General features: G+C 42.1%; 2 protein-coding genes across 2 annotated transcripts in view; one reads left to right on the top strand and one right to left on the bottom strand.

Annotated features, from left to right (window-relative positions):
- The first annotated feature begins 4,441 nt into the window (after positions 1-4,441).
- On the top strand, positions 4,442-9,212 carry LOC115777156 (gap junction alpha-10 protein-like). The gene is made up of 3 exons (XM_030724988.1): positions 4,442-4,605; positions 6,911-8,372; positions 8,825-9,212. Exons 2-3 carry the CDS (start codon positions 6,948-6,950, stop codon positions 8,861-8,863), a joined length of 1,464 nt encoding a protein of 487 aa, XP_030580848.1. The 5' UTR covers positions 4,442-4,605; positions 6,911-6,947; the 3' UTR covers positions 8,864-9,212.
- A 6,149-nt stretch (positions 9,213-15,361) lies between these two features.
- Positions 15,362-25,935, bottom strand: part of LOC115777165 (transcription regulator protein BACH2-like) — an 81,778-nt gene continuing 71,204 nt past the window's right edge. The window contains exons 4-5 of the mRNA XM_030724998.1: positions 22,832-23,038; positions 15,362-16,585 (exon numbers count right to left, since the gene is read on the bottom strand). Coding sequence (XP_030580858.1) covers positions 16,145-16,585; positions 22,832-23,038 — 648 coding nt within the window. The 3' untranslated portion in view covers positions 15,362-16,144. The remainder of the gene's footprint in view (positions 16,586-22,831; positions 23,039-25,935) is intronic.

Here is a 25,935-nt window from a genome sequence, read left to right as displayed (position 1 = left end):
CTGATTCTGACTACGCTTCCTCCTCACCGTCACCCAGCCGGCCTGTTTTCCCTGCTGCTCAGGATCTGCTGGGGGGGAGCTAACGGCGGCTAAGCTACCATGGTCCGCACCCGCTACAGGGGCCTGGCTAGATGTAGGATTTTCCAGGGTGCGGAGCCGAGTCTCCAGTTCAGAAAGCCTGGCCTCCAGAGCTACAAACAGACTACATTTATTACAAGTACCGTTACTGCTAAAGGAGGCCGAGGAGTAACTAAACATGTGACACCCAGAGCAGGAAAGTGCAGGAGAAGAAGCCATGTTGGTAGTGAGTCGGCTAAGGGCTAAGCTACTAGCTGAGCTAAGCTAGCGAATTTCTAAAAACAAATAAAGTGAATAATGTGAATACAGGTGATTCAGCAAAGAGTATGCTATTTAAAGTAGGTGAAGATTACACTAAAGTATGTTATTATCCAGATAAATCGAGTTATACAGATATAACAGCTAACAGACAGCAAAACACTGTGCTCCGAAACAGGAACAGGAAGTGATACAATACCGCAGTGAGAGCCAACACCAAAAAATAGCAACAATCACACAAACTCCCTGTGGGCCCTGTGATGATGATGATGATGATGGTGATGATGGTGATGATGATGGCGATCGTAGCTTCGCGTCGTGTCGCCTCATCGATAAACGAAGCCGGCCAACCCCACGAGTGCGATTTTTTTTTTTTTTATCGCAATCGCAATCGAGCGGTTGTTTGGCGATGCTGAAGTCGATGACGATGGCGATCGTGATCGCAATCCCCGGGTTCGTGTCGTCGAGTCCTCGACCTGCGATTGCAGCGGCCTTTGCGTAGCCTCACTTTCGGTCCGGTCTGGTCCGGTCTCGTGTGCTTGAGTGTGTCTGTGTGTGTGAGTGTCCGTGTGTGTGAGTGTCCGTGTGTGTGTGTGTGTGTGTGTGCGAGTGTGTGTCTGTGTGCGCGCGTGCGTGCGTGTGTGCGTGTCTGTGTGTGCGTGCGAGTGTCCCCGTCACACGCGGTGCAATGACTATCACTGGCCGCTGGGGGGCGGGGGCAATAGCACGCATGCAATGAATGTCGCCGGCCACAGGGGGTCCCGTTGAGCTGGGAGACCTGGGGTCCCCTCGACCCCCCCCCCCACCGCCGCCACCACCACCACCGCCATCGCAATTGTTAGGCCTGGGGTCTCCTTGACACCCCCCCATCCCAAACCCCCGCCATTGAGAGGCCTGGGGTCACCTTGACCCCACCGCAGGGGAGGTCCCGTTGAGCCGGGAGGCCTGGGGTCACCTTGACCGCCACCGCCATTGGGAGGCCTGGGGTCTCCTTGACCCCCACCCCACCGCCGCCGCCGCCACCGCCACCGCCATTGCTAGACCTGGGGTCTCCTTGACCCCCACCCCACCACCACCACCGCCGCCATTGTTAGGCCTGGGGTCACCTCGACCCCCTCACCGCGGCCATTGCTAGGCCTGGGGTCACCTCGACCCCCCACCGCCCCCATTGCTAGGCCTGGGGTCACCTCGACCCCCCCACCGCAGGGGAGGTCACGCTGAGCTGGGTGTCGTGGGGTCCCAGTGACCCCCAACGCCGCTGCTGGGATGACTGGGGTCACCTCGACCCCCCACCGACGCCATTGCTAGGCCTGGGGTCACCTCGACCCCCCACCACCGCCGCCATTGTTAGGCCTGGGGTCACCTCGACCCCCCCCCCCACCGCAGGGGAGGTCACGCTGAGCTGGGTGTCGTGGGGTCCCAGTGACCCCCGCCGCCGCCGCCACTGGGATGACTGGGATCCCCTCGACCCCACCGCCGCCTCCGCCACCGCCACCACCCCAACTACGGGCAGTCAGGAGGCCTGGGGTCCCCTCGACCCCCAAGCCTCAGTGGGACGGGTCCGGGTGACCCCTTGCGGGGCTCACAAGGGTTAAGTGCTCTCACCCCCTTCCTCTGGCTTTCCAGATGGATGGATACGTCTCCTAACAAGACCAGGTTTTCCCCAGAAACTTTCCCAATGAAGCTCCTGGTCTGATTGGAGAGGGGACCGGAGGAACCTACAGAGTCCGACATTGTTTTTGCAAAGTTACACACCGAGTCAATATTAACTTTAGTGACCTCTGATTGGCGTAACCAGGTGTCATTACTGCCAACGTGAATTATTATTTTACCAGATCTCATTTAGCCTTAGCCAGCAGTTTCAAATTTCCATAAATGTCGCCTGCTCTGGCCCCTGGAAGACATTTGACTATGGCTACTGGTGTCGCTAGCTTCACGTTTCTCAAAACAGAGTCGCCAATAACCAGAGTTTGTCCCTCTGCGGATGTGTTGCAGAGTGGAGAAAGACTATTTGAAATGTGAACAGGTGGGTGGTGTACCGGTAGGTTATGTTCATGGCTACACTTCCTCCTCCCAGTCACCCAGCCAGCCTGATTTCCCGGTCGCTTGGGACAATCTGCTGGGAGGGTGCTAACAGTAGATAAGCTATATTAGTCCATACTGACTATAGGGGCCTGCTTGCCTGCTTGCCTGCTGCCCAGCCTCCAAACCTAAAAACAGGGTACATTTATATCGCAGTGAGCACCAACTTGCTGGAACTCGTTTTATAGTACAGGGCCCTAGACGTGGGTGTATCAACAAATACATTGCTGGGATAATGTCCCACCCTTGCAGCTCAGCTGTCAGCCAGGCAGTTGGGTGGAGTTCCTCGTGAAGCTTGCATTTGTTGTGTAACCAAATGATCCTGGTGTTACATCTAGCATTTGGCCTCAGCAACCACAGCAGTAGCTTCTGAAGGGAAAATCAAATCAATGTTTTATTGACTCTGTCAGAAAGTGATGGAAACCTAATTAAAGGCCCTACAGGCAGAGCTAGTCATTTTATGCAGGCAAGCAGCAGGGCTCTAAAATCAAGTCACTAATATGCACTATTGCTGTGATCTGTTCAGTGAGGGAGAGGACAGTGAACACATCGCAGATCTGTGGACACACGTATGAAAGACAGTTAAAAGTTAACTGTCAGGGAAAAACATAAAAACCTTTCTTATGGCATAGTGTGACTTCATAATACTGTAAAACTAGTTTTTTATGAATTTTATTTTTAGCTGTAGAACTTTTAAAAACATTTTGTTTGCTTCCAGGCTTTGAAGTAGGCACATATCAGTATATTTATTTTTATTTGCAACCAACTGAAGAACCACTCACAAGTTGAACAACATCTACAATACAAGTACATATTCCTACTTTGTCAGAGATTTTTTCAATAATTTTTCTGCAGAAGTTGCAGGAAACAAAGTAGCAAAAGTTTGAAGGTAGAAGTTACCAAATTTTCAGCTTGATAGGAGCTGGGGGATCTATCTGACTGCAAAGACACTGTACGTGTCCATTTGGCAGAGACCTTTCAGTCACAAGATAGCATACCCTAAAGTACACCCTCGATTTACTTTCTGTTTTACCCCACATGGCACCATGTGGGGTAATGAGCATGACATTGTATCAAAGAGAAGTTGACACTAATGATTGGGACAATAATTTAATCTGGAAAATGTTCACTCAGGTAATAAATAAGACTGTGTGTCATTTGCTCAAAGACTCCTTTATAATCAGGTTTGGCATCATGCGGCACTGGACTTAAGAGATTATTAAAAGAATGCAAGTTTGAAGCATCTCTGTGCTGGTTTAACTTTTCAAGTGCTGAGACTGTGAATCCACTCTTTTATACTGTCTATGTACCTATTTGTACATAAAAACTATATGTAATACTACATGGTCCCATTTTACACTGCACTGAAAGTATTCCTCTAAGAAATTAGCAAATAAACTGTCAACCTTTGGGTGTCTTTTTGTCTTGTTTTGTTTTAATCCAGATTATATCAATATAATTTCATAATCTCCATGTGAGATTTTACAATGAGCCTATATGCACTTTGTTAGATTTAATTTACATGGCAGGGTTTTGAGGCAGTCATGCATACATGTAATCATATGCATAACACAACTTACAAACTGTTCAATTCAATTCAATTTTATTTATATAGTGCCAAATCAAAACAGTCACCTTTGTATGGTAAGGTAAAGACCCTACAGTAATACACTATAGCAGGCAGGACATAAGCCCTTAAACAACAGTAACTACATTAGATGAGTACATTTTGAACATAAATGTTAAAGCTTCTATGCTCACTCAGTTATATTTTTATGTTGAGTGTACCAGAAGCAGGCCCTGTGGAAAAGATCCACCATAAACCAACATTCGCCATGAGAAAGGGTGCTATTTAATCCACTGTTTGGAGTTGGAACTACTGGTGTGGGAGAAAGGAGTGGGGTGGGGCAGTGTCCCGTCGAAAGGCAATCAATGCTTACTTCCTGTGAACTCTGCATCTAACACGGGAGAACACTCCCAACAAACTGGCAGCCAGAATACACACAGCCATATAGAAGCAAAGACAGAAGGGAGCTCAGGGATGCAGACTCGAGTTTTGGACCAGCGCAAAAGGACCTCCAGATACCTCAATGGGGTAGCCAGACAGACTCAGATGGTTCCCAGGATACGTATATAAACACAATGAAGTACATCACAAGGCCAAGAGGGAAGCCATACCAGTGACATGTAAGTGCTTCTCAAATGGTTGATGGATTGAAACAAAAAATCTGTTATGTCATCGTTCCCAGTGGAGCTCTGGAATCACTCATGTAAAATTGTGACCAACAAAGAGTTCCTGTGTGGAAAACAAAGATAAAACTTTTAGTAAATGTTTATGTTTAACATATATAATGCCTCATACTATGATTTACTCAGTACAATGTCTCCTTTTGCATTTTCTTAGGCAATTTATTTATACAATAAGGACAGTAAAATACTTCAGGAAACCTGTTGTAAAGCAACAGGAAACATTTCCAACAGAAATGTTTCAGGTGGAAATGAAAAATACCCCTGGAGCACTAAAATCCAGTGTAAAAAAGAATTTGCATGTTACATTTGTGCAGTGTGTATTTTTACTGTGTCAGTCACTTTTTTCTCAGGCCTGGTTTCAACATCAGCTTCTTTTCAAACAAATGTCTGCACAGCAGACTATTGTGTGGATGCTCTGTGGCAGTAATGGTCATGTTAGGGAAATATTTGTTTTCATTTCCTCTTATTCAAAAATCCCATCTTTTTTTGATTTTCCCATATTTTCAGCAGTTTGTGTAAAAGGACTTATACTTGCAAGTAGTATTTGTCTTTTCTTCTGGACGGGACATTTGTTGTTTTTTCTATGACTGACAGAGATATCCCAGCCAGACACCAAAACATCGCTCTGCTACACCTGATTGGACAAGCACACCAGTTTCAAAGTTATAGATTTGAAACAGGAAAACTAGCATGTAAATAATTATAAATTATAATTTGGGATGATTTTAAGAATTTTCAAAGCCATTACATGATTTCTTTAGCAATCACGTCAGTTTACTGACACTTTTAATTCTGGTGATATTACATATTTTTCTGTAGTACACACTATACTGTATACTCTCTATACTACACTTCACAGCAGAGTTCCACGTTTCTTGACGACTATGAAAGTTCACCATCTGTCACCAATATCTCCTGAAATATTGTCCCAGACAACTGTTAACTGTTTATTAACACTTTTTAATTGATTTTATTTTTTCTGGTAAAGGTAGTGCAGTGTTGACTGTGAGTGACAATAGTTTATTCAAGTACTGTATTGTAATTTATAGGTACTTGAAGTTTAACTTGAGTATTTTCAATTTTGCCAGCTGCATTCTTCAGCTTTTCAAGCGTCCAGGGGGAGATTTTAAATCAACTTTAATTAGTTTGTAGATTAAAGTTTTTACATTCACAAGAGGGCAAGCTGATAAATAATTACATTCTCATAAGTAGTAACAGCTAAAAATAGTAAGCAACGGGTTTGCTGTTCCTGTGACTGCTGACAAAATTTAAAGTGTAAACAGACTGACATTTATAAAGCACTTTTTAAGACTTACTGACCCCTAAGAATAATTTATGCTACACACTGTACTCAACCATATGTTCATGCAATCTTTATTCTATTCTTTGGCTTTGCCTCATCCACAGGCAATTTAGAAGCCCAGTTGACCTACCATGCATGTCTTTGGACTGTAGTAGGAAGCTGGAGCACCCAGGAGAAATCCATGCAGGCAGAGGGTCATGTGTATCCTAAGGTCTCTTAATTATTTATATGTATTTATGTGAGCTATGAAGCTCCTGTGTTATGAAACAACAAAAAGTTTGTCCTCTTGACAGCTCTGAACTCTAGACTTGCTGCAGTTTTGTTTTCATGCTGGCCCTCAAAGAGGCACTTCCCTGAAGAATAAAGTCTGAAAGTAAAGTAAAGTCCCGTGTATATCAAATCTGCATGAACAGTGCTTGGGTTGTGGGCCTTGTTTCCATCACACGAGCCTGATAAGCATGGTGTTTGTGCTTGGTGATCCACACGGTCAATGGAGAAAAGACTGAATCCATTTTTTTACAATATTAGTGTTCTATAAACCCCAGTATTATCAGAATGTCACCCATTCAGACCATGTATGATTATTCTGTTTGTCATTTTGTCAAAATGATGTCAGCTGGATTCATAAGCTGTAAATTTGGTTGTGTTTTATCCTAATGACAACAACATTAATGTGCATGCTCTACAAAAATCTGCAGAGAAAAGCATGCGGGCCATCTGTGTATTCTGTTTGCAACCGTTCCAAACTTTGTTTTTTGTCTTTTTGGAGTTATTTTAGTGATTGTCAGAAAAGTCAGAAATTACTTTAGTGACTGCATTATTGTCACAAACAGTAGAATCTGTTGCTGTAATGAACAATATTTATTTCAAATGTAATATTAAAATGTACTGAATCTCTCATGTTTTGTTTGATAATTGGTTGTATTTGCATCTCCACAGTTTGAGTATGTGACAGTGAAATGGTGAGAAGTCGACCATGGGTGACTGGAACCTGCTGGGCAGCATCCTAGAAGAAGTCCATATACATTCCACCATTGTGGGAAAGATCTGGCTTACGATACTTTTCATATTTCGCATGCTTATTCTGGGAGCAGCCGCTGAGGATGTATGGGATGATGAACAATCAGAGTTTGTCTGCAACACTGACCAACCAGGCTGTAAAGCAGTCTGCTATGATCGTGCTTTCCCCATCTCCCTTATTCGCTTCTGGGTCTTGCAAGTCATCTTTGTGTCTGCCCCATCACTTGTCTACATGGGCCATGCACTCTACTGCATTAGTTCATTGGAGAAGGAACGTCATAGACGACGGGCCCAGCTGAAGGAGGAGCTTGATGAGGCTGAGTTGGCATTGGATGAACAAAAGCGTGTAGAAAGGGAGCTGAGGAGATTGGAAGAGCAGAAGAAAGTGAAGAAGGCTCCTCTGAGAGGCTCTCTACTGAGAACATACATCATCCATATCCTTACACGTTCTGTGGTAGAGGTCTGCTTCATTCTGGGCCAGTATATTCTATATGGTGTCCAACTGGAGCCTCTCTATAAGTGTGAGAGACTGCCTTGCCCCAACAGTGTAGACTGTTACATCTCTAGGCCCACAGAGAAGACAATCTTCATGGTTTTCATGATTGCCATTGCTGGTGTGTCACTTTTCCTAAACATTCTGGAAATATCCCACTTAGGTGTCAGAAAAATCAAACAGGTCTTGCATGCAGAGGAAGATGACAGTTTGATTTACAAGTCCAAGAGGAAGGCATCCTTACCACACCTGTGTGTAACAAGCAATGTATCACCTCATGATGGGCCTTTGATTCAAACCTTCAAAGTAATTCCAGGGGCAGACATGAAACCTAGTCATTACAACAGTGGGCTCAAAACCAACCATGAGGCACCAAGACACAACAGCCTGGCTAATGTGGGGCATGGTCAAACCATCTATATCTGTCCCCAACCAAGGATGTCACCCACATCTACCATGAACTGTGCAATCCATCCTCCCAGTACCAATGACGGTTCAGAGGTTCCCACAGCCATAATTGACCACTATCAAGCCTGGACCTCTGTCACATCCACTGCAGAAGGGAATGAAACAATCCATGAGGATACCCATGAAGAAGAACATCCTCCATCCAGCCATTTGGAAGCTCTGCTAGCCAGTAGCAACATAAGGCCTAGAGCTATCAGAGACCTTAATGAATATGAGAGAAGGGAGTCAGTGGGGAGTGAGCTCCTGATCCCCAACACTAGGAAGACTAGCTTCATGATCAGGCCACCATCTGAAAGCTTGTCCTCAGTGAGTGGCTCAACAAGTCCCTCCCTACATACGTCAGAAGAGTCAGATGAACTGGGTTCCTTGCAGGGAGACATGCCAATGATGCCGCCAGCTGGAGGCCGAAGAATGTCAATGGCAAGTAAATAGCAGATTCACATGTCCCTAAAAAAGATACCACAACTGTCTAGAATGGTGACCTCAGGCGTTTGCTGATCCAAGGCTAAGTTAGACTGTACAGTACTATAATTCTAAGTAAAATTTTATGTACTCTACTTGTGGATCTATTGCTCTGCTGTCTATTCAGTGTTCTGAGTAGAAGTAATGAATAGAAATCAAAGTGCTCTGGAGTTACTAGACATTCAGACATTCAGTTCTGACAAGAAAATATCAATATTAATGAATCCATTCATCTAAAGGAGTTCCTATTTTTGCACCTATATTGTCTGCATATAGCATGTTGAACATAGTAGCACTGACACCAATAAAAATGAGTCATTCATGCTTCAGTTTGCATTTCTGAAATGTAAAAAAAAAAAAAAAAAGTATCAATACATTACAAGTCAGATCTGTCTTTTTGTCTTTTCCAGAGTATGTTTCTGGATATCTCTTCAATCATGAAGAAGTGAAGAGATGAGGCTAACATGGCTGTAAGAGCTGTTGTCCACAGCCTGCTGTGTCACAAACAGGGGAGAAACTGTATCAATGATCCAGCCATCAACATTGATCCACTCATGTCACATGGGGCCAAAACCAGTCAGCCATGATGAGGCAGTGGACTCAGTGCCAAAGCACCTTACAGTGTCTGCATGTTCACATTAATTTTTTCAGTCTTTCAGTGTGTTGGTCAGATTTTTTATGATTTTTCAGTAAAAAACAAACAAAACATTATTAATGGAGCATTCTCCTAAAGAAGATCTGTTTGTTTCTGTAACATGGACTTTGAGCTTAAATACCTTTTCTAAGTCAAAGACTTAATTTGACTCTGTGTGTGGTGATTTATGATTGAAAAGTATAATTCAATGAGAGATTATACTCTATATTGTATTCAGATTAAATGCTTCTTGCCCCCCCCCCCCCCCCCCCACACACACACACACACACACACACACACTTCACCCTGGAATTTTCATGCTTTTTTAAAAAAATTTATTCCTCAACAAAAATTGCCTAGGCAAAATGTATGTTTTTCTCATATCAAATAAACAAGACATGACATTTTGCACAGTATTTACATAAAATCTAAACAAAAACTGGTCATCCGAACATTCAAAGTTAAAAAAGAAAATTAAAAATACTGAATCTGCTTCTAACAGTCATGTTCAGGTAATGAAAAATGTAAAAAAAAAAAAAGTCTCACCAAAATCTACAGATACAATGGCACAAATACTATAAAAAGCTACAAACAATGCCACAGAAATTGTCTACTTGTCTGTCATACAGTCCTTCCCCATAAGAAGCGGTATGCAGAAACATGCAGGTAGATAAGTGTTAAAAATGTGTTCAACTGTTTGTGTTGTTGTTATTGTTTGTTTTTGTCTTTCTTAAAAACAAGTTCACAATCACAAGCCAAGATTAATTCATTCTGTAAACTGGCTAGATTAAATATATCCTCCCATTAGTCTGCTATCAGGTACTGTCACTGCAAACTGAAGGCATTTGAACCTTAACACAGACCAAAAACTCTTCCCATATACCCAATGCTCAACTGCTGTGCCTAAATAAACAGTCTTCACTTGTTGGAAATTCTGACACATTTATCTGGAAAACATAACCTTATTAATTAAGTTACTATTCACAGTAGCATTTCATTTTATTGACATAAGGACAATAATATCATTTTAATGTAGTAACATATGGTGCCACAGTACAGCCCCCCACCCCCCAAATTGACATTTGATAATCTGATCTCAAATTTTAACAAAAAGTGAAAGCTAACCAAGTTTAATTTTTTATGGGTTGTTTTTCTTTTTCATTTTGAATAATGGCTTTCTCAGTGTTAGAATGTGCTCAAACACAGCCAATAACAATGCCCCAGCTGGAAAGCTGATTTGTGCCATGTCCAAATCTGCTTGGTGCTTTTTTATTGAATTTTCTGGAAAATGAACACTGCACACTCTTGTTTGACTGTGTTCAAGCACATTTTGATGAACAAAATTCCTTTTCAAACTGAAAAACAACATTAAAAAATAAACTTGGTTAACTTTTACACATTTTGTTAAAATTTGAGCTCATCTGAGCAAGAATTGGCTAACTTATTAGACTACAAATGATGTCAGCTTTTTGGGACACCCTGCATTCTTTGTCTTAAATTTAGAATTGTTCTGGTGTTACTTATGCTACATGTTTCAGTGTATTTTTTTTTTCAAACTTCTGACTTTTAATTCAAATATTTATCAAAAAGACTACTATTAGAAATTTTACAAATGTTGTAGACTTCAGTATTGGACTAAAATTCAGTTACAGTGTATGATACTTTTTACGTCAGTGAAATGAAAACTTTCAGTCAAACCAAATCAATCAGAATCATTGCATGACATTTCTTTATGTTTGCAAAAAAAAGGGTGAACAGCACTGAAAAAATATTAGCAGTTAATACTATGACAGTTTCCAGGCTTCAGCCACTTGAATTTTTTTCAGTATAAATTAAATGCTACAAAAGGACTGGCGTCACATTTTCAAGTGTAGCTAAAATTATGATCACATACACTAACCTGCATCCCCAATTACATTTTTCTCCCAAATTCCTTTTGTGAAGTTTTAAAATATGTCTCACATATCTTTGAAATTATACAGTTTTTTTTTGTATTATTATATTTATGTACTATTTTTTTTTAGAAAGCCTTTTTAACAAACTAGTTGTAAAATAGAGTACCGGTCAAAATTCATCCTCACCCATTTATATGAATGAGTGAGTGCATCCAAACTTTTGACTGGTACTGTAGATGGGTCCACATGGCTCCAGCATTTTTATATTAACTTTGTCTTTTGAAAGTGTTTTGTTGGGTTGTCTTTAAAAATCACTGCAGTTGTATAGAACCATAATTTGTTTTGTAAGCCCAGTTACAAAAATGCATCAGAATAATTATATCAGTTATCCCCTTTATCCAAGAGAACATTTGGAAGAGTGTTTGGCATATGGAAAAAAGTAAGAACCCCCCCCCCCCCCCAAAAAAAAAAAAACAAAAAACAAAAAAACAAATTTTTAAAGACAATTTTGAAATGTTTAAAAAAAAATTCAAAATATCCACTTATTTCAGGTAATTTTTCACTTCCAGCAGTTTTATGGAAGCCATGCATTTTGTGTGACTATTTCAAATTTCATAACTATTTTAGCTCTAATATTAACATTTTTTAATTACATAACTTTTTAATATATTGATTGCTGGCTCTCTGTATTTTCATAGGGGAGTCTGTCACAAATGGAAGGGTCATCAATAATGAAACAGAATGCCTGAAATAAAGTTATATTAGTTATACTATTGAATCTTGGTGATAACAAAACTCAGGTGTCATGTTTAGGACACTGTAACAATAGTTTCTTAGAAGAGCAGTGTCATTTCCAATGAATAAAATATTCCCTTGATAGTTTGAGCTCTAGAAACTAGCTGCACCTGTCAGAGTCCTGTTGTTGTCACAAATCCCCAACACTTTTAACATCAGTATTTAACTATCAGTGTTAATTATATTTTTACAAATGAAAAGACCATTTATTACACTACATTGTAAACAGACTAGGACCTCTTTATGTTAAAATATTACAATTTATCTAAGTATGTGAGACTTGCAAATAAAAATGTCTTTTTTAAAAAATTCTGAACAACAATAATAAGAAGGATTCAATTTTTTTTCTTTAAAAAAGTAAAAAAATAAAATAAAATTGTAAAGGTAGCAGTCTACACTTCACATCTGTGGAGTTTCACTTCTGTGTTGCTCCAACCCCTAACAGCAAGAGTCCAGATAAGCAAAGAAATCATTTTATACCATATTAAAGAAATCTGTGGAAATTAGTAGAGTAATTTCCTGTAGTGTAGCATGAGAATTTAATACACTAATATTAGATATTATTATCTAACACTGTCTGTGGTAATAGTGACAGAGGGGCCAATTCGTTTAATTGCATATTATTCTCATCTGTCAAAGCTCTCATGTTATCCACTGGTTCTCATGGTTTTACTTTTTGAATTTAAACATCTTCTTTACAACACAATGGTTTCACATTTACATTATCATGCAGGAAAATTGTGACTCTTTATTTCCTGGGCTGTCAGTTGATATCTAAGAAATAAAGAGAAGAGAAATATTAGACTTTCCTGTGCTAAAACTGGCACACCCCACATCAAAATGCCATGGGCATGCTTCAACATGATGCTCACTGTGCAGCACTCACCCCTGCCACGTGCCCCAACATTGACATTTCAACAGATGAATTTGGCATCCCTTTAAATCAATAATGTGCCAGTGTGTTTGGAACTTTGAACCACTATGCAGTATTATGGATACTGATGTCTATGTAGAAAGTAGTCATTTGCTTAGAGTTTCAACACATTTACATCAGGTGTTAATTTTAAACTGTGGATGTCTGAGAACATATTGTACCAAATTCTTTGCAGGATATTTATTTCCTGTACAATACAAGACCAGTGCAGTTAAATACAGAATTACTATTAATGCTAAACTATTACTAAGACAATGAATACATGGGTCAGGTGGGGTGTGGGTGTGTGTGTGTGTGTGTGTGTGTGTGGTGGTTTTGGGGGCAGCCAACAGAATACCACTTCCTTCTAAGCATAGTTGCTAAAAATGCTAAAGGTCCCGCCTACAACCACAGCTGAGTTTGTCTGACCTGGGCCAGCAGTAAAAACTGCAAAACACTGGAGATTCAAAGGAAGACCTGCTTCCTCTCTTCATATAAATGACTCGTTCTAAGCTAGAAAAAACACAACTATTTGTAGTTACTTTTGATTATACATTAATGAAAATAAAGTTATAACTATTATACTCCAGTTCCACCAATACACCAGTGTGTTAAACTGTTGAATAAGACTGTATCAGTATGTTTGAATTTAAACCCATTAACATGGCTCATGTATCCCAATGATCCCAGACTTTAGGAGCTCTATCAAAAGAAGCCAAACATGTTATTTTACAACTGCACGTCAACATATGGGGTGATCAAAAGTTTAAAATCCAGCAGAGAATTGTCTTCTCACTTTTGGCATGTGGGAGAAATGTGGATGCAACTTTGACAAAGGCCTAATTGTTTGGATGAATCAAGCACAGTAATGATATGGTCAGCAAACCATGTAGTGGGAGTTTTGGCACTTTGAGAAGGTGCTTAATCCTGATGGAGAAGGAAATCTGCATCTCTATAAAGCTTGTCAGCAGGTGGAAGCATGAAGTCTCTAAAATCTCCTGGTAGATGGCTGCATTGACTTTGGACTTGATGAAACAGAGTGGACCAAGCACCATCAACACCAGCAGATGACACAGCACCCCAATTTATCACAAACTGTGGAAACTTCTCACTGGAATTCAAACACCGTATCTCCTGTGCCTCTCCACTCTTCCTCCAGACTGTAGGACATTGATTTACTTTAAGCAGAAAGTAAACTGTCTCTGGTTTAGAGGGATTTTATATTAGGAATGCAACACGTCTGTGCGTTGTGCTCTTGACGCACCAATACCAGCCTCAGTCCACTCTATGTTGCAATTTCCTATCTCACTTTTCCCCTAACATCAACTTTCCATTAATATGCTTTGATACAGTACTCTGCAGATAGCCAGCCTTTTCAGCAATGACCTTCTGTGGCTTAGACTTCTGGAGGTGTCACTGATCGTCAGCATCAGCTGGAAAGTTGTCAACTCAGAGGTCTTCCCCATGATTATGGTTTCATATACTGAAATAGATTGTGAGATGAACAGTAATTATACTGTCTGAGCACTAATGTACTCAAACTCAAAATGAAATATTCTTATATTTTGAGATATTGGAATTCTGATTTTCATGAACTATTAAAACAAAAACAGCTGGAATGTAATGAATATATGAAAGTTTACATTTTTTAAATTAAATTATTGGGAAAAAATGATTTTTTTTACAATATTCAATTTTTTGACATGCACTGGTAAGTATGTTGAATTGTATGCTTTATAACAAAAACAGTGTTTTCCTTGTCAGCTTTGGTGAAGAATGGCTAACAATTAATATTTATTCTTACTTTGTTCTTGATCAAATGAAACAGCTCTTTCCACGAACCTTCAAATTTACAGAAACTATAAGGAATTTCTAGAAACTCATAACCAGGTTTGACTCCCATGTATGTAGACACCAAGCTCACTTTCACATTTTTGCATGCTGATTTTTATACTAAACAGATATTATGAAGACCAATTGAGAAACAATTTTAAAACTCTTCATGAGAAATATTAAGTGATTTCTTTATATTGAGCCTCACTTTGTTGAGACACAGGTGACCTGGGTCGGCTAGAGCCTGCTTCAGTAGAAGGCAGTAGGGGGTTGGTTTCATCTATTGAGACACCACTTGGTTGGCTTCATACTTAATTTTAGTGCCAACATCACAAAGCACTTTGATTTTTGTTTTCAGGTTTTTTTGAGCTATGGTCTTAAACTTTTGATCAGCAGAAAAAAATCATGTTTGAGTGTAAATGCAGTTTTCAATAAATTCCCTGCTCAAAAGTGTTTGTCTCTTGCGCCAATCTCTTCTTTTAGCATTGTGAAGCTAGAACCTTCTTAAGATCCAATAGTGCAAAATGCAAATTCTTGCAATTTTTTAACTGGTCTTATGATTTTGATCAGGAGTGTATATAAACCCTTTGATTACACAAAAAAGCAAAGGTGAAGGTTGACATAAGAAATATTGTATAATGACAGGTCATTTAACCCTTTCTTTCAATGTAAAATTTTACAAATACAGACCTTTGGTAACATTTTACTTTAAAGCCCTGTATCACCCAACAGTTACTGCATCACTTAATTTACATTCATGTATAAATTAAGTGTTGATATTGTACAATATTCCATTTTAGTTCAACAGTTTAAGAAATATATTTGTTTTTCTTCTTCAGACCAATTATTAAATATACCATATACCCATATACCTGTATCATTAATTTCATCATCTATGTAATTCTGCAAGGGACCATGTGTGCTGTTGCAAACAATGTCTCTGCCTTAAGGACTGAACCAGAGCCAGGACAGGTTACCGTAAGTCATGCTGACTTACGGTAACCTACTTGTCATGTGGTCAACATGACAACATCAGTTGCCTAAGTCATGTTGACTTAGGCAACTGTTAGCCCAGCTTTCACGGAAACTAAAACCATCTTATTTATCATTTAAAACAGTCACTGTTTTTAGCCATGTGACATCAGCCTGGTATTGCTAAAACCATAGGTATAAGCAGTGGTGCTGTGATTCCATAAAGAGATATGAGGAAATTTTAATATTCTTGGTAAAATAACTATGGGGGCATCAATAAACTGATGTAAAATAGGTGCAAAGTCACAACAGCTTAAAGTCACATACAGATAAATAACACTAACAGAAATAACATAACTAAACTGGACCTGAAAACTGACATATATCCAAACATTTACCATGAATCATTCTGGACAAAAGTAACTGTCAAGATGAGGCAGGGCTGCAAAGCAAAGTGCAGGTACATGTTAACAAGCATATTACTGTACATTCTGTGGAATTCCTGAGTTTAACCTCCCACGATGCATGAGAGAGGGAAGGAAGTTGACAGGAAGAAAGTCCAATGGATCATAGAAAAAGAGTGAAAGCTGCCAATGCTTTTACTTTATACCAGTCCAAAAAACAGTATTGCTGGAAAGACAATAAATAAATATCAAAGTATGCACAGTTGGTTATTTACCACCAAACTCTAAGCACAGTCTTGTCTGTTGTGTTCTTCTGTTGTGCATTTCACAGTCATCTCCTGACAGAAATCCACTGTTACAGTGGGGCTACATACTTCCTCAGTAGATTCAAGCACCAGTGAACACTCAGGGTCCTCCTGCCCTAAAGGCAACACCTCCTCTCCACATTCCTTATCCTCCAGCCCCATGTGATTGGCATCCAAATCAGATGCAAATGCAACCTCATTTTGCTGAGAGACAGGTGACCTAGATTGGATTGACCCCTCGTCAGTAGAAGGGGATGGAGGGTTGGACGTGAGATCGATGCAGGTGGAGTTGGAAGGTGGATGGGTGCCTTGCACCTCCCCACGCACTTGCTGGGAGAGGAAAGAGAGGTTCTGCAACAGCTCAGACATACAAACCTTCAGCCGGTTGCGCTCACATAGCAGCTTCTCCTTCTCATATATCTAGGGTCATAAGACACAGAATGATCAGGTTAGCATGACACCACTGTTCCCACCTTCATGATCACTTCATCAGCTCAATTCCGGTCTGGCCCCCACATCTGTCCACTCCATTATAACTAAATCTCCTGGCAAAGTCCACAGAAGATCTTTTAACTCACCTGTGACTTTGACAAAGTAATAATAGCACTGGGGTTGGGTATCAATACAACAGCTGTCAATATATTCCAAGAGATGTTTATATAGGACTAACCCATGTAAAAGTGGACTGACAATGATTGCTCAACAAGAGAAAAAACGAAGGAGGCTTCACCTTGTGGCAGTATTCAGTAGTTACATGTTAATTATTTCATTCTCAAGGAGGTAGACAACTAATTTCAGAAAATAAAGCAACAAAAATAAAGCGAACAACTTGGAATGCACTTCGTCAACTGCCAAGATGGCATGGTGGTTCTCCTCACAGCTTCCAAGTCTTTCTGTGTAGAGTTGGCATTTTGTCCCTGTGCCTGTGTGTCTGAATGAACTCACAGTTGTAGGTGTGTGGATAATCTTAGATTTGAGACAGAAAAACTGGCACTGCACTTGCAAGGAATGTAGTTAGCAAGCTTTTAGAAAAGCTTTTACTTTAGAAATGCATTTAATATGACACAAATCCATCCACCCATCCATCGATCTTCTGCCATTTATCTGGGGCCAGTTCATGGAGGTAGCAGCCTGTGCAGAGAAATCAAGACCTCCCTCTCCCTGGCTACCTCCTTGAGCTTATTTGGGGGAACACCAAGGCATTCCTAATACAGCCAAAAGATGTGTCCTGGGTCTACCCTGGGGTCTCAGTAGAACAGGCCCGGTACACCTCACTGGGAAGGTGCCCAGGAGGCATCCTAGTCAGATGTCTGAACCATCTCAGATAGCTTCTCTCAATGTGGAGGAGTAGGAGCTCTAATCTCCTGAATGAGCAAACCAGTGAATTAACAGCTTTGTCATTTTAGACATTGAGGGCCTTGGGGGGGCCGTGTGGATGGGCGCTGTTATTCAGTGCTCATATTACATCTGTCTCTCCAATTTTAATAGCACTGCAGTTTTCACACAGCCATACACATTCTTCTCAGTACATACATTCACATCACCCCCCACACGCTGAGTGGGAGGAGGGGGCGGGCAGGTCTTCTCACACCCCAGTTTCATGCACCCCACCTGGGATGGGGACTGGCTCGTTGTTCGGGGCTGGTTTGGCTGCTTCCCTGGGATGCTGCTGGCTCTGTGCTGGTACCGTGTACATGAGTGTGTGACTGGTGCATGTGGATGTGCGTGCGTGTGTGTGCATTAGTGAACGACTTGCGCGTGTGCGTGTGTGTGTGTGTGTGTGTGTGTGCATGTGTGTGCATGAGTGAACGATTGGTGCGTGTGTGTGTGTGCGTGCGTGGGAGTGTGTGTGTGTGTGGACAGCTGGGCCTGGGTTGGTGGCTTGCCGAGCCTTGGGACCTGTGGGACGCGGAGGGCGGGAGTTACCCCTCCCTACCGCTCCACGCTGCTCCCCGCTGGTCGTCACTGCCGCCCCTGGGGTGTGGGTGCCCATGGGTCCCGGGGTGTGTGGCTGGATGTCTCGGCGTGGTTTTTGACCTGTTCCCTTGGCGGCTGTGGCCTGGGGGTGGCTTGGGCCTCTTTGGCGTGTGGGGGGGCTCTGACGGGTGTCGGGCTGCTCTCGGGCGCTTGGGGCCTCGGGGGCTGCATGCTAGGCTCGTGCTGGGGGTGCCGGCCTGCCTGGGGGGAGTGGGCTGCTCGTCGCCTCTGGTTCTCTGGACTCTAGTCCTTTGACTGTGGGGGCTCCGTCTGTGGTCTCCCTCCTTCCTCCTCTGGGGAGTACACACGGTTACCATCGGGATGTGTGGCCTCAGGTCTTCTGAGCTCCTGGGCTGTGGATGGCCTGGGTCCCCTGGGTCCTTCCCTATTTGCCTCTGGATCGCAGGGGGGCATGGTTGCAGTTTCTTGCCCTCATTATTGAGTACATTGCATGACAGAGGCGCATACACACACATTACTACAAACAATAAAATTGTATGTGTGAGTGTGTATATGTATGTGCATGTGGGTGTATATATGGATGTGTGAGTGTGTGTGAGTATATTTACTTTTCTTTGATTTCTTTTTTTTTTCCTTTCTTCCTTTTGCCCCCCCCCCCCCCCCCCCCCCCCCCCTTCTTCTTCCCCCCACCACTTGTTCTTGCCCCTTCCTTGTTGCCTGTCAGACTCGGCATAAATAACTAAATAAAAAGATAAATAAATAAAAATACAATCATTAACAAGAATAGCCTATAGAAAACATATAGAGCTGTTCTTGTTAAAGCAAATATGTTTGGTACACCAGTGCATTCGGATCATCATTCTGATTGTGAAAAATGCCAGACATGACAGGCTAAAAAAAAGAAAAAAAAAAAAGCTTTGCTTTTATGTTCAGCTCTTTCTTTACCACAGTGGACAGTACAATGTCTGCATTACTACAGACTTGGTCCCAATCCATCTGCCAATGTCCACTCCCGTCTCTTGTTGCTTGTGAAGAAGACCCCGAGATAATTAAGCCCCTCCACTTGGGGCAATAACTTGCCCCTGATCCAGAATGAGCACTCCATTCTTTTTCGGGTATAGTCCTTCAAAGTTTTTCTTTGACTTTTATTTGGCCTCAGACTTGGAGGAGCTAATTCACATTCCCATAATAATATCTAAGACATATTTTAGTTTGTTTTAAGTTTACTACATGATTACTTATGTGTTCCTTCATAGTCTGGATAACCTCGGTATTCATTCATCAGGGTGGCTGTAGCTCAGGAGGTAGAGCAGGTCACCTACTGATTGGAAGGTTGGTGGTTCGATTCTGAGCTGCTTCCCAAGTATCCCTGGGCAAGATACTGAACCCCAAGTTGTTCTCTGATACAAGTGTTGGAGTATGAATGTTAGACAATAAAAGCACTTAGCTTAGTTACATATGGAAGTGCTTGTGTGAATGCAAATGTGTTGTATAAGCATGTTGAGTACTCAGAGTAGAAAAGCACTATATAAGAACTAGTCCATTTATAATGGGGGGGGCAATGAATGAGAAGGTATGTCCAAACTTTTGACTGATAATATATAATTAGCATTTACAAACAGTTGTAACCATCATTATACTACATTACCTGACAAAAGGAATAACACTTAGAGATTAATTCATGCACAACCCAATCAGTACAAACAGTGTAACATCTGCAATGCTCTGTGGCCATTTTATTAGGAACACCAACTGCCTTTGCTGGGTGCATGGCCACTGATGTAAAGGCCCTTTGATTATCTTGTCTAGATATCGTGATGGAAGGTGAAAGCAGGAAAATTTGCACAACGGGGTTCCTGCAATTGACCCTGAACCTGAAAGAACCAGAGTCAGAAGGTCCCACACAACCAAGTCTCCCACAGCACTGAGCCTGTGGTTCCCTGCATCTGCTACAGACTACCTTCTACTTTGTTGTAGGCCTACTGAGGGTTTCCTTTGTGGCTGGCCTCCTGAGTCTCCTTCATTGCCAGCCTCCTGAGTATCTCCTCTGACCAAGACACCAGAGGGCCTTCGTAGCTGTTGTTGGCCTCCAGGAATGCCTCTTGAGGTGGCCGTCACCTCCATCAATGCAGGAAGCCAGCATTGATGGAGGTGCTCCCTGTTTCTTATTTGTCACCTGTTTTTGTTTCCCCTCTTTGACTTTTTTGGACTTTGTTTTCAGCTGCCACTTGGACTTTGTACAATACGTTAAGGAGTAGTTTTCTGTTCATTAATTCCATCTTCTGAGTCTGCATTTGGGTCCAGGAATCATTCAAACTATGACAAGCAGTGACCCAGCTACCAAATATTCATTTAACTCCCTGACCTGGCGCCTAGTGATGGCTGAGTCTAACTCTGCACAGAGATATGCAAATGGAGAGAGTGGGTGGGTGGGTGGGTGGGGGGGGGCTGGATTGGAAGTGGGGCTGAGTCAAACCTAGACTGATCTGGCTAGCATAATATCAGGAGTACAGTCAATACTGTGAGATTTAGTATTTAACCCCTTAACTGGCAGCAAATAAAATCACCTGAAACAACTACATAACACCCTCTGGTTATTATTGGCTCTGAACAACTCATTTCATAGCCTATTAATCGGCTGCGTCTGGTCCGCGGGCCGAATGAAGTGCATTTATATGGCAGGCTAGACCCGCCCATTTTGACTGACACCTCATTCGGCCAATCATGTTAAGAAATGGGTTTCCCAGAGCCAATAATACTCAGAGGGCGTCACGTAGCTTTGTCAGGTGATTTGGTGCAGCCAGTTACATGATTGGCCGAATGACGTGTCAATAAAAATGGGAGGGTCTAGCCTGCCATATAAAAGGGACTACAAACGGCCCGTCACCGGGCCCTTGCCAGTTAAGGGGTTAAGAAGTTACTTCTGGTGACTGTATTGTGATTCTTGTCTGGCCGAGGTAAAAGAGGAACTAGTATGAAGCTGATGTTAAGTCTAAAAGATTTGATGGGAAAAAATGTGATTTGACCTTATATTTTTCCTCTTTTCTGCAACAGCCATTGTTGGTTTCTTTCACCATATTCACAACCATGCCTTAATCTTCACATACTTGTTCTTTTTAACTTCTTTTCACTGATTCCCTTTAAAAAAGTGTTTAACACACTTCTTGTTGTGTAAATGACTTAGATATACAATTATACTATAACAACCGTCAGGTTGTTATAGTATAATTGGGGACTTCTTCTTCTTCCTGCTCTTGTCGGAGACGGTCGCACTATCTCTCTCTCCCTGCCCTCCCCATCTCTCCGCTTGCTGCTTGCTGTGAGAGCGTCTTTTACACACTGTCCGAATAAGAACAAGATTGAAACATGGATCTGGCAAACTGGGCATTCTCCATCATTGATCGAATTTTTTCCACTATGAGACCCGGGACAGGGGAGCCTGCGTGTCCGAGTGGAACAGACCCGGTTGGATACGTCATCGACTCTTGGAGCTCGTGGAGACCTGTGTGCTTCTCAGCCCTTGGAGTGGAAGACGTGGAAGACGCATATATATTCGGCTTTTTGGTAGCGGTATCTTCTCTGTTTGGGCTCGGTGGATACCTGCTTTACTGGCAAATTAAGAAAATCTGGACGGCGGTTCGACATCTGCAGAGGCTGCCGACCCAGGTGGAAGGGCTGAGCAGAGCCGTACAAACTCAGACTCAAAGCCTGGTGGACCTGAGCCGCAAGATTAGCGAGCTCGCAGGCGAGAGGGGTTAGATCAGGAGATATAGTTCGGTTCTGCACAGTGAGGACGGCAATCAACGAATTTGGAATATTGGATTTTTGAATGGTTTCCCAGTAAGACTGAAGGCTGTTGGAAAAACAAGCAGCCTGTTCCAAAACAACATTTGTTATCAGGAATTCGGCTCCCCTGCCGGCCTTGGGTTGGCAACCATATCTCTCTCCAGGGCTCTGTGTGCGGCTGCTCTCTCCCCCACTCCGCGTTGTGATTTGTGAAGCTGGGTCTGGTGTATCACGGCCGCTGATGAAATTCCACCACTATCAGCGAACTGTTTTGGCTGGAACCTGGCATCTGGCTCCACAATGCCCCCACCTCTCGTCTCCGTCTGCATCCCCTCCTGACCTGACCTCACCTACCGCCGCTGTCCTAGCTTTACATGTGCAAATGCTTTGCTAAGGTGGTTTTTTTTGGACCCTGGTATAGTGCTCTTTTTGAGCACTGTACCAGATGACTTTTTTTTAACCTAACTTCCCCATGATGTGTTGTTTTCTCCTCCTGCCAAAGGTAGCGCTGCAAGTCGGCTGCATGACCCGAGGACACATATCCCCCTATGTGTGTTGTGTTTTTGTGTATTCTTGGATGGTGTTCTGTAACTGCAATTTCCAATGTGTGAACTTGTTCACCCACATGGCAATAAAACTTCATTCATTCATTCATTCATTGGTAGCGCTGTAGTTCTTCAATGCGGGCACCAGAGGGTAGGTTGTATCACAACAGAGCTCAAGAAGTGTCACATTATATTTTATATCCATGGACCTTTTTAATAATAATAATAATAACAACAACAACAACAACAACAACAATAATAATAATAAATTAATTATTATTATTATTATTATTATTAATTAATTTGTTTGTTTGAATTTTGTGTGTGTGTGTGTGTGTGTGTGTGTGTGTGTGTGTGTGTGTGTGTGTGTGTGTGTGTGTGTGTTATATGACTGTACCAGTTTGTGAATCTCACTCTCCAGGTTCTGTATGCAGTCTAGCTTCCTCTTGCGACAGCGCTGGGCAGCAACGCGGTTTTTACTGCGCCTGCGGATGTCATGGATGAATTCCAGCTGTTCAGAGCTCAGTTTGTGCATCTTGATAAGAATCTGGAAGTCATTGCGTGGCAAGTTGGTGATCTGGTCTACAGGGAATGGCAGCTTCACCTACAAAAATCAGAGGGCTTTATTGCAGTCTACTTAATTTTAATCAAATGATTCCCTGATAATCAGATAATCTGTATAAATTTATATTTTGTGCATATAAAATGCTGTTTGAAGAAGCATTTTCTGCATTAATATGACCTAAAACATTAGATTTTAAACCAAAGTCCTAAAAGTAGATTACAAAAAAAAAAAAAAAATCAGAATTCGTCACTTATTTACACATGAAAATGATTCAACATTACAGCTCTGTAAATAATGATATCTATAACTTCAGTGGGATGGCACGCCCCAGGCTCCCAGGGAAAGGGATCTATGCCAGTGGGCTAGAGAGGAGAATCAACCTGCTAACCTTAGATTCAGGAGGAACATTGTTGCCCTGGCAAAGGAACACTGGCTATTCAAATCATATTTGAATGTTTTCTGGACTTGGAGAAGACATTATACCACCTATGCTGGGCTGGCCCTTAATTTTTTTTATTATTATTTTATATCACTTAGGCTCCTCTCCCATTTTAATTTTTCCCATCAAAAGGACCTCTATCACAACTTCATAGATTTCAAGAAAGCATTTGATCGAGTGTTGGAGTTATAGTATAAATTCCATTCTGTTTATTATGAATTATCATATCTTCTGTTTGTATGTTTTATAAAATGTTTTGTGTATATATTATACTGTTGTTTTTTATGGTTGAAATGGAAACACGTGGTGACATTTCTTACAAAGGATGTTGTAGTTACCTGCAGGCTGTTTCAAGCCTACAGAACACACACATAGGATACTTGTCTCATATACGCCATGTTACGTATGCACATTCCACAGTATACTTACTACCATATATGGTAAGGAAAAGGCCAAGAATGTTGTTTATTACATGCTGTAAACTGTGTTTGGTGTAACCCACGTGATCTTATTGTGAAAGTCTGAATAAAAACGCTGCGCAGGAAGCCATCCCTTAGGACAGATCACTTCTGCTTGATGGAACGCAGCAACAAAGAACTCCAGATGCTAACAGACAAACTGATAGACAGAGCAGAAGTGAATGGCATGGAAGGAAGCATATACAAGCATTCAAAATGAAGAGCTACCGCAGGCTCCTTTGCATCTCATGGATGGAACATAAGACCAACGAGTACGTCACAGCACCTGAGCAGGACTTCAAGAACACCTTCTCTCAATGGTGAAAAGATGGACGCTTCAGTGGTTGGGGCATGTTGCCAGACATGACTCCTTGTCCAAAACAATCCTCCAGGGAATAGTTGAAGGAGGAAGACAACAAGGCCAATCACAAAAACGGTGGACAGATGATGTCAAAGCCTGGACTGGTCAGGGTATGAACAGCCTGCTGCGTGAAGTCAGACCAAATTTGAGAAAGACAGTAATGACAGCATCTGCCATGACATAGACAGCTACGTTAGCATCTCTCATGTCTCCCTACAACTGCAATGGTGGTTATTTAATGAATGAATGAATGAATGACTAATGACTAATGACTAAAAAATAAATAATATTTTTAGTCCTCTTTGTTTAATTGGTTTATCTGTCTATGAGTTTTGATGTTGTTTTAGTCCATACTTATGCACAAATATAGAAAATTCTAAAGATTTCAATAACTGTCACTTGTTACACAATTGTAAGTGTATAAACCTCATAGTTTCAGTTCAATTAGGTCACTGGCCTTCTGTAAAAACTGCTATACTCATCTGAAGTGGATCCAGAGCTTCACCGTTGGAACTTTTCAGCATTAAATTTTTTTGCACATTAAAGTATGAGTGACAATGGGAAGTTAATTAATATATCAGAAGCACTTTTACTTAACTATAAATTTTAAGGGTTTTTACATTGTGAATTAGAACTTTAACACGTCATTTTTACTAAGACTCAGTATAGATACAATTGTTATTCAGTGGGTGGCATGCAAGTGGCATTCAATGAGCAATGGCATGCACTATGGCATGTTTTGAGAGACTCATCAAGACATTCATCACCTCCTCACTGCCCACCACCCTCGACCCACTACAGTTTGCATACCGGCCAGACAGATCCACAGATGACGCCATATCCTTCCTCCTCCACAAGACCCTTTCACACATAGACACTGGTAAGGGGAACTATGTGAGAGTGCTGTTTGTAGATTACAGCTCAGCATTCAACACCATAGTTCCCTCCAGGCTGGTCTCTAAGCTGCTGGACCTGGGCCTGGGCCCATCCCTGTGCAGGTGGGTTCACAGCTTCCTGACCAGCAGACCACAGGTGGTACGAGTGGGTCACCTCACCTCATCCTCCCTCACCCTCAACACTGGATCCCCCCAAGGCTGTGTGCTCAGCCCTCTGCTGTACTCACTGTACACCCATGACTGCGAGGCCACGTCAGAGTCCAACGTCATCATCAAGTTTGCTGACGACACTGCTGTTGTGGGACTAATCTCTCACAATGAGGAGACAGCCTACAGGAGAGAGGACTCCCGCCTGGAGAACTGGTGCCAGGAGAACCACCTCCTGCTCAACGTCAGCAAAACAAAGGAACTGATCGTGGACTTCAGCAGGAAGCAGCAGAGGGACTACCATCCACTTGTCATCAGTGGTGCTGAGGTGGAAAGAGTGGACACTTTCAAATACCTGGGAGTGACCATCTCACAGGACCTGTCCTGGACTCATCACATAAACATCACTGTGAAGAAGGCCAGACAGCGTCTCTACCTCCTCAGGCGGCTGAGAGACCTTCAAGCTCCCACTCAAGGTGCTCAGGAACTTTTACACCTGCACCATCGAGAGCATCATGCGTGGGAGCATCACCACCTGGATGGGAAACTGCACCAAGCAGGACTTCATGGCCCTAAAAAGCGTGGTTCGTTCAGCTGAACGGACCATCAGAACCACCCTCCCCAACCTGCAGGAC

The sequence above is a fragment of the Archocentrus centrarchus genome, unplaced genomic scaffold (assembly GCF_007364275.1).
Source record: "Archocentrus centrarchus isolate MPI-CPG fArcCen1 unplaced genomic scaffold, fArcCen1 scaffold_44_ctg1, whole genome shotgun sequence".
NCBI classification, from domain to species: domain Eukaryota; kingdom Metazoa; phylum Chordata; class Actinopteri; order Cichliformes; family Cichlidae; genus Archocentrus; species Archocentrus centrarchus.
The sequence above is the reverse complement of the archived record's forward strand: the minus strand, read 5'-3'. Positions and strand labels throughout refer to the sequence as shown.